This window comes from Perognathus longimembris, chromosome 20 (assembly GCF_023159225.1).
Source record: "Perognathus longimembris pacificus isolate PPM17 chromosome 20, ASM2315922v1, whole genome shotgun sequence".
Lineage (NCBI taxonomy): Eukaryota > Metazoa > Chordata > Mammalia > Rodentia > Heteromyidae > Perognathus > Perognathus longimembris.
Genome location: NC_063180.1, coordinates 26514804 through 26528908, shown reverse-complemented (window position 1 = coordinate 26528908; position 14105 = coordinate 26514804). Strand labels below are relative to the sequence as shown.

General features: G+C 43.6%; 1 protein-coding gene across 1 annotated transcript; it reads right to left on the bottom strand.

Annotated features, from left to right (window-relative positions):
* Positions 1–11674: 11674 nt before the first annotated feature.
* On the bottom strand, positions 11675–12601 carry LOC125368155 (vomeronasal type-1 receptor 1-like). Its single transcript, XM_048369012.1, has one exon. It carries the CDS (start codon positions 12599–12601, stop codon positions 11675–11677), a length of 927 nt encoding a protein of 308 aa, XP_048224969.1.
* Between the last annotated feature and the right edge of the window lie 1504 nt (positions 12602–14105).

The following is a 14105-nucleotide window of genomic DNA, read 5'->3' as shown; positions in this document are numbered from 1 at the left end:
TTTAAGATAATATATTTTCAGCTACCTATCTGAAAAACCAACAAGTGATATACTTATTTGTGCTAAATATTGAAATTTATTTCTAAGTTTAATATTTTCACACATTACATTTGCTCAACACAATTCATTAGGTAATGAAGAAAAGTTAAGGGTAAGTCCTATAAAATAGGGTGAAAAGATTCATTTTCTGGTACCTCTATTACTGATATGTAGACAGCAATTATACCTTTCCTTATTCCTTGTTTAGAGAACTAACAGTCAAAGATCATTAGGTCCCAATCCCTACATTGAAACTTTCTAAAACTTTATTTTTTTTTTAACTTCAGGGTCTTGCCTAAGCAAGTACATCAATTCTGAGGCACTCCCATGGCCCTTTTTGTCAGTTTCATATGCATTCCTCCAGAATACCTCTTATTACATAATCATTAGATAATTTAAAAATAAAAAATGTATGCCAGGAACTGGATTCTCACACCTGTAATTCTAGCTACACAGAAGGCAGACATGTGAGAATTTCAGTTCCAAGCCAGCCTGACAAGAAAGTCCCTGACAGTCTTATTTCCAAAAAACTACTCAGAAAAGGCCAGAAGTGACCCTGTGGCTCAAAATGGTACAGTGCTAGCGGTGAGGAAAAAAATCTCAGGTACAATGTTGGGGCCCTGAGTTCAAGTCCCACAATTGACCAATAATAATAATAATTTAGACCAAAGACTGATGTAAGATAAATCCAGGGGCTCACAAATGTAAGGCAGAATCTGGAGGATGCAGGTTTAAAGCCAGCCCAGGTAAACAGTTCATGAAATCCCACTTCAAGTACTAGCAAGGTGAGGTGGTGCACATCTGTCATCCTATCCATGTGAGAGGCTGAGACTGAGATTATTCATATAAGTGAGCCTGAGCAAACACATTTGCTAAGTTTCTCCCTCAACATTTTAGTTCCCATCTGTTGTCAGAAATATTTCAGGAAACACATAAAAGGAGTATGAGGGTGCTGGCTGACCTGGGAAAAAATACAAGGCTATATCTCACAGAGAAACAGAGTAAAAAAGAACTAGGGCCTGTGTCTAGTAGTAGAGTGCTTGCCCTAATGAGTTCAGAGCATAGAGTCTAAATCCCAATGCTGCAAAAATAAAACTAGGATTCAACTGTAAAAGCTGATATAATGTATTGCATAATTTGTTTAACAAATTATAAAAAAGTGTTTTTAGAGCAGGAATAAAAACCCTCAGTGACACGGGAATCACGGTTGATGAGCACAAAAGGGCTCAATACGGAGAAACCTGTACCTAGTAATACAGTAGAGTCCACCAGCCATAGGTCAGGCTTCCTACCTAAACCAACAAAAAGACTGCAAATGGCAGAGAGGCAGTAAAAGGAGACGAACATGCTCACCAGGGTCAGGATGGTGCACGTGGCCCTGGCCTTGTGGTCAGGTCCTCGGGAGGGAATGCTGCTATGGATGTGTCGGACCCTCTCTTTGTGTCTGTGCAGGACAAGGACCATGGAGACACTGGCCCAGATCATGAAAACCAAGCATATAGCATCAGTGGAAAACAAAAAGACTCCAATTAAGAAAGGCCCAAAGGATTGCAGTTGGCCTGTGGAGCAGAATCTATAACGCATAGGCAGAGCTGTGTTTTGGTTACGTCTTGGTCCACTCACTCTCACAGGCACAGAAACATTTACCAGGAGCTGCAGGATCCAGAACAGATAAGCAAAGAAGCCACAGTGTTTCTGGAATCTAGTGCTGATATTCAACCAAGAAGCTCTAGTGCAAAGTTTTGTGAACTGGAATCCACTCAGAAGACAGGTGATGTTAAGAGAAACCCCTCTGGCTACTCTGTAGAAATATGGAACAATTTTACATCCATATTATCCAGGAAGTGCTTCCATACCAAACCTGCCATCGTACGATGGATCCCCATGGATAAAACAACCAGGTTGTTGGCCAAGACCAGATGGTTGAGGATGGGGTCTGTGGGCTTTATTTTCTGTCCAGTGAGCAGAGTGTAGCTGTAAAAACAAAGGAGACAGGAGTTCCCCAGGACGCCTGCTGCAGTCTGAGTGAGGAAGACAATCCCCAATGCCATATCAGCCTGTGTCATCACTTTCATATCTAGGAAATAATTGGTTTTATTGTGAGACCAACAAAAAGCACGAAACAAAATGAGAACAATTGCCACAGGCCAGACCCAGCATGAACAAGGATTCTGAAGGGCAAAGGGATTGATGATGATGGAAATGAAGAGAAGGCTAATGGCACAACTCTGTTTATTTTAGCAAAATCCTTAGCTGTATACACCTTCGATATTTGCCACAAGTTTGCATAATGTCCTCGGACCCACTGCGGGGGTTAGGGGTGTGTAGATAGCAGGCGTCCTTCCTCATTCTATTCCAATCAATCCTTGTCTTCCATGCTACCTCAGATAAGAAAGCCCCCCAGGCCCAGAAGCTGAATGCTTCAAATAAGATATAGAACATAATTAGTAAGAAGCACTTCCCCCAAACAAAAGGGCAAAGATTTGCAGCCCTGATGGTTGGAGTCAATGGCTGTGGAGCTTTTGCTCACACCTTGCCAGCTCCTGGCACCCCAGGGTCTGCAACATCTCCCCCTGTTTTGTTTTTTAAATTGAGCAATTGCCTATCAGCCTGAACCTGGACTAAGGAACAGGTCATACATCTCAGGAGGAATGGCAGAGAAATAAAGACCAAAAGAATGAACAGGAAAATGCCTAAAGAATACCAAAAAGAGTGCTCTAACACATTTCCTGGGTAAAATCCCTGTAGATAATGGAGAACTGAGGCAGCTGAGTCTGTGGAGTCTGCCACTTGTAGGGTGGGGTGGTCAATATCATATATCTGTCCCTGAAGCTGCATCATTTCAAAGCTCAAATTATCATGGGACCACATTCCTAAAATATGACACTGGACATTGGTCCAAGTCACATTTCCATCATATTTAAGAGGGGCAACACAAATGTATTGATAATTAGCATGGCAAGTCATTTTTACCTGATTATTAACATACAGCATGGCTGTTTCCAAAGCATTCAGACATTCTGTGATCTTTTCATCTACTCCCGCCTGTGTCCCAAGGGGACCAGAAACATTTTTAGGCAAAGTATTAACATGCTGTGCTGTATGTATGGTTTGGGTAAGGGCCAAAGTGGAAGCAGTGGCACTAGCAATGAGAGTGATGGTAACAATAATGCTGGCAATCAATGTTCCCAAATATCTGTGGGAGCAGCTAAGAGCTTTGTGAACCTCAACAGCAAATTGGAGCCCTAAGTCACTATGCCATGGTTCCATCAACTTCACAGGCAACATAAGATAAGGGGGTTGCATAGTTACAAACACTATAACTGCTCCAGGATGTTTGAGATTACTTATGCAGTTAGTGAGAACACAATTATTCGTGCAAGAGGCATGAAACACATCCCCATACTTTACAACCACACCTGACCCAACCAGCAGCATGTCAGGATGCATAACACAAGCTTGCACAGTATATGACACAAAATCAGGGGATGGGATAGGTCCCTGGGATGAAGGCACAGGAAGGTAAGAGGCATTAGTCCAAGTAGGCCTCAGGGCAGCAGCCAGTCTCCAGATGTCAGGGTGAGCTTGTCCACGTGGGCTGACCAAGATGGTGGCCGGAAAGATCCCATTGATCATCTCATTCCTCTGGGACCAGTTCTGCAATGCAGAGTGGGGGACTCCCACCACTGGAAGAGTGGACAAGATGTCAAACCCACAGGCCCTCCATGGTGGCTGGTTATCGGCAGCTGCGGAAACCTCTGGGCATAGTGCAATCCAGGTGGGGTGAACAGCATCTCCTGCCAAAGCAACTCTAGAAGTGTTATGCATAAGCTTCATATTTTTCCATCTGAATATCTTTTCTCCCCTAAAAAAACCAAGGCCATAGTTTATCCCTGAATACCTTACAATACATGTACATTCTACCACATTAACACATAAATGCATGCTGTCCATGGACATGGAAATAGGCGGGCTAGCAGGCAGCCCAGTCCATTCTATTGGCTTAGAACATGGCTCCAGAAATCCAGCACTCTCTCCCCCAAAGAGCCCTGTGGCATTGGTGAACACTCTCATGGACGGCTCCTTCCATGACACTGGACCAGCAACAGGGGGTTCAAGCAAGTAGGCCCAGTGGACTTCAGCTGACACCTGGGCAAAAGTTATCAAGGCCAGCATAGCCATAAACATGGTTTCAGGCATGTGAGTCTTTTCTGCCTCTTCCACTGTCTCCTGACTCTTTGAGGTTAGGGCCTCTTTTTGCCCCCATGTTGTCAATGGAGCCCCCCAGCTGCAGGTTTGAGGCACATGCTCCTTCAAGCTCATTTTCTGGAATGACTGACGGAGTCTCAGCATGGACGAGGAGCCAGCCTGAAATCCACCTCGGTGCCTCCGCATCCTGTGAGAAAACACAAGCATATCCTTGGCCCCATGGGAAGAGGGAATTGGGACCATTCCAGACTCCTGTCAGAGAATCTTTCCATCACACCATTGTCGTGGGCATGGCAGCTCCCTCCCATCAGCGCGGCCTAGCAGTGAAGCCATCCAGGGAGACATTTAAGAAATTTAAAGCAAAAATAGATAGGGATACAATGGTATGTGGTGAAGCCTTCCGGGGAGCAAATTCCCCCTTTTTTATTTTTGAATTTCATTTTTTGAAGTAGCATGGGCTCAGTGCACAATGCCTAGTCCTTGAAGATTGTAGGGGATACCTGTGGTTAGAGTAATAGTTGTGAGCACAATGTTTTAAAGGCCTGAGAAGTATAGATAGGACCACTGTCAGTTTTAGTTTGTTGAAGCAAACCCATAAGCTGCAAATAAATGTGCAGCAACAGCTCTATTAGCCTCTTCTCTGTGACAGGAGGCAAAAAGCAATCCAGAGTAAGTGGCTACAGAAACAGGAACATAGGACAAGTGGCCAAAGGAGGGGACATGGGTCACATCCATTTGCCACAACTTCCAAGGCGAGAAACCCCATGGGTCAACTCAATGGGCACACTGACGAACTATAGCAGGGCTTTCTCATGTGTTAATCTAAACTGTCTACAAAGGGTAGCTGCATTTTGATCAATTTGTTTTGTTTTGTTTTGCCAGTCCTGGGCCTTGGACTCAGGGCCTGAGCACTGTCCCTGGCTTCGTTTTGCTCAAGGCTAGCACTCTGCCACTTGAGCCACAGCGCCACTTCTGGCTGTTTTCTATATATGTGGTGCTGGGGAATCGAACCCAGAGCTTCATGTATAGGAGGCAAGCACTCTTGCCACTAGGCCATATTCCCAGCCCTGGAAGTAATTCTTAATGGAGGACGAATCCAATTAATATCCCCCAGTAACTTTTGAAAATCATTAAGAATTTGTAACTATTCAGTCCTTATTGTTAGCTTTTGTGGAGTGACCCTCCTACTGGAGATATGATAACCTAAATATGAAAGGGGATGTTGTCTCTGAACTTTTGCAGGGGCCAAAATCAGGTTATATAGCCATAAGGACTGTTGCATATCCTGGAAAATACGATTAACTTGTTGCTCAGTGGATGCTTCAATTAGGATGCTTCAATTAGTCTATGTAATGAATAATATAGTCAGAGGAATATTTTTTACATATTGCCCGTATGGCCTTGTCCACATATAGCTGGCGTAACGTGGGGCTGTCGGTCATTCCGTGGGGCAGCACTGTCCATTCATATCTATCGTAGGCGTGAATCATATTATTGCTGGGAACAGAAATGGCAATTTTTCTCCATCCCCTGGATAGAGAGGTACGGTTAAAAAAAAAAAAAAAGGAATCTTTTAAATCCAATACCAATAGGGTAAAAGATAAGGGGAATAGCTGTTGGTGAGGACAAGCCAGGTTGTAAGGCGCCCATAGGAAACATAGCCTTGTTAACCTCAAGTCCTGGAGAAGTCTCCATTTTCCTGGTTTCTTTTTAATAATAAATATAGGGATGTTCCAGAAAGTAGTGGAAGGCTTAATATGGAATTGTAACAATTGCTCGTGAACTAGAGCCTTGGCAGCTTCAAGTTTTTCCTCAGGTAAGTGCCACTGATCCACTGATCTTGAGGTTTTCCAACATATAGGTTCTGCATGTAAAGCTGCCATTATCAGTGGCCCTGTTGAAAACCCAAGCCTTGTCTGTTTGGGTTTGCAACAGGCTAGTAAGGTTCCAAACTTCCTTTCCCTTGCAGTCCCAGACCTGACATCCCATCATACCCTTGATTAAGCATTTGTTGAATAACAACTGGACTGGGACTGTGGATGTAAGCACCCATCTGAGACAGCACATCACGGCCCCCTAGATTTAGTGGAAGATCAGGTAAAACAAATGGTTGAAAAATGCCCGAATGACCCTCCTTGGTTAGCCACCGTAGTGTGGCAGAACTTTTTTTTAGTAACTTTGGACATGCCTATACCCTGCAGCAGGGTGAGGTTATCTTCTTTTGGCCAGGAAGGAGGCCACTGTAGGCCAGATATAACAGAAGCATCAGCTGCGGTGTCAATTAGACCTATAAAAAGCTTCTCTCCTCTGTAATTCTCTGAAGCCAAAAGGCCTTATCTGTGGAGCCAAAGCCTCTATTTCCCAATGGGTTGAGGAAACTCATTAAAAAGAGGAACTAAAGGAAGTAAAATTAATTGGGCAATGGGAGTATATGCAGAAACAAGCAAGGTTCCTCTTTCCAGTCCAGCCATGATTTTAATTTTTCCTGCATAGTTATTATCAATAATACAGGGAGGGGCTGGGGAGATAGCCTAGTGGCAAGAGTGCCTGCCTCGGATACACGAGGCCCTAGGTTCGATTCCCCAGCACCACATATACAGAAAACGGCCAGAAGGGGCGCTGTGGCTCAGGTGGCAGAGTGCTAGCCTTGAGCGGGAAGAAGCCAGGGACAGTGCTCAGGCCCGGAGTCCAAGGCTCAGGACTGGCAAATAAATAAATAAATAAATAAATAAATAAATAAATATAAAAAAAAATACAGGGAAAGACAATCCTTTCATAGTCCAGATGGACCTGCTCAATACTAACTCTACGGGGCTGGGAATATAGCCTAGTGGCAAGAGTGCTTGCCCCCTACACATGAAGCTATCGGTTCGATTCCCCAGCACCACATATATGGAAAACGGCCAGAAGGGGTGCTGTGGCTCAGGTGGCAGAGTGCTGGCCTTGAGCAGAAAGAGGCCAGGGACAGTGCTCAGGCCCTGAGTCCAAGGCCCAGGACTGGCCAAAAAAAAAAAATACTAACTCTACTGTCCCAGGAGGCAAAGTCTTAAAAACATCATTTAGCCCCTGTCTGATCTTAGGCAACTGCTCAGTCCGGGCCCCAGAAGTAGGAAACATCCTCCAGGCTTTGGTTGCACATTTATTAATTTGCCATAATCAACTTTGGGGTAATTGATCTGTTGCTGAATATCAGAATAGTCACCTGCACCCACCAGCATGTCATAGGATACAGGGATGTTGGTGTAGTTATTGTATTTTGCCACCTGATCAGACCTTTCCATCCATTCTGCCTACCATAACAAATAATCTCCCCCACTGAGGCTGGACTGAGCAATTGTCTTTCAATCCCCTGGGCATAAGGCCAGTCAGACCAAACTATCAATCAGGTATTACGTAAAAAGAGTAGTTGCCCCATATTGAGCAGTGGAAGTCCTAATTTCTTTCAGTTCCTTAAAATTTAAAATATACTGCCAGTTGCCTTTGTCTTGTAAAACAAGAAAAAGTTGGAAATCCCCAGTATCTACACACACACACACACACACACACTCCTTTGCAGTCAGTATAGCCTTTTGAACTCCACACACAGATGGAGAAGTTTGAATTAGGAGCGGGCAGTAGTTACCTTCCCCCTTCATCACAGGGAAGGTGGCTCTCACAGGGGCAGGCATGGGGAAGGGCCCGCGCCCTGGAGGGTCTTTTATTTTTTTTTTTTTTACAGAGAGCATCAAAAGACTGACTCAGACTTTCTATACTTCTAACACTCTCACACTAGGATGGACAGCCCTCTCCCTTCTCCTCTGATACACAGAGGAGGGTTTCTTTATTTTTCTCCACAATGATTTTATAGAAATAAGTTCAATCTACTGATCAGGATCCAGACTCGCTCTGGACATGTGGCACTGCAACAAGACTGCTAGCCAAGGGAGGAGAGAGGCCTGGGACTCTCAACACACATTTTTCCTAACAATAAAAGACATGGGCCACATTCTAACCCCCCACAGCACAAACATTTTACAGAAAAGATACTTCAGCGTTTTGTGACATGAGTTACATTTAGTACTGTCACTTACCTGAAAAGAATAGCTGCTGACCCAGTAGGAATTTGCTGTCAGGACAAGAGGAGCAGAGGCAGGAGTCACAGTGCATATACTCACCCACTGAAGCCCCAGATGAAGGCTCAGGATTACATGATCTCATTTACTTTGTGGACGTGATCATCGTGTCACCTGGAAGTGCAGTGACAGTGTCTTCATGGGGAACAGAGTTTCCCTGTGACAAACACTGGTGAATTGTGTATACTCATGAGCACCACTAAACTTTCACAAAAACTTCCAACAGATGAGCCCATATGGGAAAGCAAGTCCAGGGAATATGCAGAAACTTTTAAAGATGATCTCATTTATAATGAGTAGAAGAAAAGGAAATTTATTGTATAAGAGTGTGAAACTAACCAAATGGATCTGGTGAATTTTTAGGGTGTTTTGTTTCTCTTGTCTCCAAGATGCAATTTCTTTCATTAGCAAAGCATTAAGTTAAAAAGAAAAGGAAAACGAAAAAAAAAAATGAGTGTCTGTGGCTCAAGAATGTGATCTTAACTAGTAAGGAGTCTTGAGATCTGGGGATGTGGCTAAAAGCCAGCGCAGACAGAAAGTCTGAAAGACTGTTATCTGCACACACTCAAACACACACAGTCTCTCATATGCATAATTACCTACATTTGAATCACCACAATCAAATGATGTGTATTGTAGGAACAGTTTCTAGTCATTTAATAAAATTATAACTTGTGAAATATATACTAGTTTTTGGTTCAATATCAACTAAGTCACCTTCCGGTAGGACTGTTCATGTTGTGCATGAGGTCATACTCCTATTGAGTCTATCATACTTTCAGGACAAAGAAGAAATACTGCGCTGGCCCTGCATTATATTTAGGCACCAGCAGTTACAGAGGTTACTAATTAACCTGTCACTATGTCTCCTGGTCCATGCCAAACATGGTGGATTTATTCAGATCTCTGAAATCCCCATCTTCCAAGTGACAGGTCATTCTCGTTTATCTCATGATGCCGGATCTAAATGTGTTTGAAGTTAGTATGTTTTCAGGTGTCCATTTAAAAACAACAACTAGTAATAACATTTTGTTTTTGTACTAAATATTGAACTTTATTTCCAAGTTTAGTACTTCAACTCATTACATTTACTCAGCATGTTGTAAAATATCTCAGTGAGGAAACACAGAAGCCACACATTGAGAGAACCAGGAATCTTTTTGAAGAGCCAGAGAGTGCAGGGGACTCCTGTCACAAAGACCTGCAACCCCTGGAATACACTGAACACTGTCAGAAAATTGAGCCATGATTGATTGTTTGGTTTAGTTTTCTCTTGTATTCCCTTCCTGTGGTTGTATTCCTGCTACCACTATATCTCATCCGAATACCCTGGATACTGTTTATACGGGTACTAGAACTGGGGAAGGTAAAGGGAATACCAAAATTGAAAGACAAAGAATAAAAAGACAAACCATTCCAAAAGCAATACTTGCAAAACAATTTGGTGTAAATCAACTGCACAACTCGGGGGGAGAGGATAAGGGGGAAGGGGGTGGAAATGAGGGGGGAGGTAACAAGTTGGACAAATGTACTCACTGCCTTACATATGAATCTGTAACCCCTCTGTACCACACTTTGACAATAAAGAAAAGAGTTTAATTTAAAAAAAAAAAAGTAAATTGAGCCATGAGAGGAGAGGAAAGAAAGAGCAGCAAAACAATTCCAACAACCGAGATCCACACCAATAGGCAGCTGAAATGGAACACCGTAGTGACTGCAGGACAGACAGGAGACAGGAGACACAGCACAAGAGGCATAGCATAGGGGGCCTGAGCTGGTCAGGGCCTAAATAGGGGCGGGGGCACAGGGCAAGGGCACAAGAAACTCAGGTTTCCCAAGTTTAGGGCACTGGACTCACAAGTCCAGGAATCTATTGACAAAGTCTCTGCTTCTGGCTCTAGAAATTCAGGCATGCCCATCACCTAGGGGGTGGGACTTTACCTTCCAATACCAAGAGGACAAAATAGCTCCAATTCCCTATTCACCATGTGGCCAAGATGGTGCCTGTTAGATCAGCATCTCTTCTTTATTCCACACTGGATTTATGTACATGAAAGCAAATCACTGATTTCTCAGTGAGAGGTCTGCATTCAGCCCTTAGCAGTATTCCTAACCAAGTTACTTTAACCAAAGTTTACAAGAGGCTCTTCTGTACTACACCTGTTCCATTAGCCTGAAAAAACATAACCAGTAATCCTTTCCCAGGTCTGACTTGGTAAGATTTACAAATCTAGATACTGCAGAGAGAATATCACACAAGTTCTAAGTCCAGAAGATCCAAAGGAGCCATCCAAGAGACATCAGCTCTGTGTGATGGAGCCAGGCATGGGTGCCATCTACTTTCAGGATGATAAGTAGAGTCACTTTCTGATGGCTGTCAGCCATGCTTCCCAAACTTCTTAACCCAAAGTGAATGTGCAAGATGGAACGGAAGGGCTGCATCCACCTCCTGCTGGGCTACCTCTAAGTTCTGGAACCAGACTACAGTTGAGGACACTTTTTTAACTTAACCTAAGGCAGGAGCCTGACTTTAGGGAAATCTCCCAGTATTCTCCTGGTGGCTTTTTCCCAGTACCTAGGCTTGGCTAGCAGAGCCCCCACTGGTTTTCTAGGCAGTGGCCCAAGGCCAATTACCAGGGTGACAACTTTTGTTAAGTAGATTTTCTCCAAATAAGGCTAGGATTTCCTGGGCAGACATAAAGGCTTTGGGCCTGGACTATATGCCTCCTTGTACCTACCTTGCCTCCATCCAAAACCTGCCATTGTCTGAGGAATCTCTCTGCATGAAATACCCAGAGGGAGTAGGAAGAAGAGGAGGAGGGGGGGGGGAGGAGGAGGAGGAGGAGGAGGAGGAGGAGGAGGAGGAGGAGGAGGAGGAGGAGGAGGAGGAGGAGGAGGAGGAGGAGAAGTAGTAGTGGTGGAAATGGTGTAAGATAAATGCAGTAGCAAGGTAGGGTGGTGCATGCCTGTCATCCTATAACTGTTAAAGGCTGAGATTAGGATGGTTCATAAAACTGAGCCTGAACAATAAATTCCTAAGAGTCTATCTCAACAACAACAAAAAAACTCAACATTTTAATTCACATCTGTTGTAACAGATGCTTCAGGAGACATATAAAAGGAATATGAGGGTGCTGGCTGACCTGGGAAAAATGCAAGGCTATGTCTCAAAAAGAACCAGAGGTATAAAGGAGCAGAGCCTGTGTCTAGTAGTAGAGTGCCTGCCCTAGTGAGTTCAGAGCACATAGTCTCAATCCTAATGCTGCAAAAATAAAACTAGGATCCAACTGTAAAAGCTGATGCGATGTATTGCCTTAACCAAATAATGAAAATGCTTTTTTAGAGCAGGAATAAAAACCCTGAGTGACACGGGAATCACGGCTGATGAGCACAAAGGGGCTCAGTACAGAGAAACCTGTACTCAGGAACACATTAGAGTCCACCAGCCATAGGTCAGGCTTCCTACTGAAACCAACAAAAAGACTGCAAATGGCAGACAGGCAGTAGAAGGAGACGAACATGCTCACCAGGGTCAGGATGGTGCGCGTGGCCCTGGTCTCATGGTCAGGTCTTTGGGAGGGAATGCGGCTATGGATGTGTCGGACCCTCTCCTTGTGTCTGTGCAGGACAAGGACCATGGAGCCACTGGCCCAGATCATGAAAACCAAGCATACAACATCAATGGAAAACAAAAAGAATACAATTAAGAAAGGTCCAAAGGATTGCGGTTGGCCTGTGGAGCAGAATCTATAACGCATAGGCAGAGTTAGGTTTTGGTTATGTCTTGGTCCAGTCACTCTCACAGGCACAGAAACATTTACCAGAAACTGCAGGATCCACAAAAGAGAACAATATAAGCCAAAGCATTTGGGGAGTCTAGTGCTGATCGTCAACCAAGAATTTCGACTACAAAGCTTTATCACCTGGAAGCCACTCAGAAGACAGGTGATGTTAAGAGAAACCCCTCTGGCTACTCTGTGGAAATATGGAACAATTTTACATCCGGTATCATCCAGGAAGTGCTTCCATCCAAAATCTGCCAGCATGCGATGGATCCCCATGGATAAAACAACCAAGTTGTTGGCCAAGACCAGGTGGTTGAGGATGGGGTCTGTAGGCCTCACCTTCTGTCCAGTGAGCAGGGTGTAGCTATAAAAACAAAGGAGAAAGGAGTTCCCCAGGACACCTGCTGCAGTCTGAGTGAGGAAGACAATCCCCATTGCCATGTCAGCCTGTGTCATCACTCTCATATCTAGGAAACAATTGGTTTTATAGTGAGAAAAAAAATAGCATGACAAAGAAAATGAGTATAAACATGCTAGTGAAGCCAGGAGCCTGAGGATCTCAGTTTGCAGCCAGCCAGGGCAGACATGTTCCTGTCAGACTCTCATCTCCAATTAATCACTCAAAAACAGGACACTGTGGCTCAAGTGGCAGAGGACTAGTCTTGAACACAAACACGCTCCGGGAAAGCACCTAGGCCTGAGTTCAAGCCCAACAACCAACAACAGCAAGAAAAGAATTACCTGAAATGGTATGTGATTTAATAGCATGATTAGTGATCCATACAAATACTTGACAGAATGGTGAGACATCAACCAACATCTTGCCTATAAGGAAAATTGCTGGGTTTTTTTCAGTAGTTGGGCCTCCACACTGTCCCTGAGCTCTTCAGCTCAAGGCTAGGGCTCTCCCACATTGAGCCACAGCTCCACTTCTAGTTTTTCTGGTAGTGAACTGCAGATAAGAGTCTCATGGACTTTCCTGCCAGGCTAGTTCAAACCAGGATCCTCAGAACTCAGCCTCCTGAGTAGTTATAATTACAGGCCACCCTGAGCTCAACAAGGAACATGATTTCTTAAAATAAAGAGGATTATCTTAGGTAAAAGCAAATAAAATTTTGTAAAGGAAAACTTAATTACAAGTAACATGGAAAGAAAAGTACAGTGGAAGGGGTAACAAATTTGACAAGAAATGTACTCACTACCTTCCATATGAAACTGTAACCCCTCTGTACATCACTTTCACAATAAAATAAAATAAAAATTTTTTAAAGAAAAGTACAACTTCTTTATTCCATGCACATCAGAATTAAATAAAAATGGAGATATGCTATAGACTGAGAAGGAAACACAAGGATTACAAGAACCTCAATTCATAAAAGATAAATCTTGTCACTGTATTAGCGAGTAAGTATAATCTGAATTTACTCTAGCAATGTCAAATAATTAAGATATCTAAAGAAGCCAGGTATTGGTGGCAGATGCTTGTTATCCTACCTACTCAGGAGGCTGAGAGCTGAAAATTGCAGCTAGAGGCAAGCCCAGCCAGAAAAGGTCGGTAAGACTCTTATCTTCAATAAAATACTAAGAAAAGGCTAAAAGTGGAACTGTGGTTCCAGTGGTAGAGAGCTAACCTTGAGCACAAAGAGGCTCAGGAACAGTGCCCAGGCCCTGAGTTCTAGCCCCTACTGGTAAAGTAAAACATTTAAAAAATGCAAAGTACTTAGAGAAGTACATGAGATCATTCAGTAGAGAATGTTCTACCCCTGTACACTCAAAGCAATATGGTCTCTAGGATGTAAAGACAAGTGGAGCTGCAACAAGACTGCTAACTGAGGGAGGAGAGAGGCCTGGAACTCTCAACACACATTTTTTCCTAACAATAAGAGACATGGGCCACATTCAAACACCCCACAGCACAAACATTTTACAGAAAAGATACTTCTGCATTTTCTAACATGAG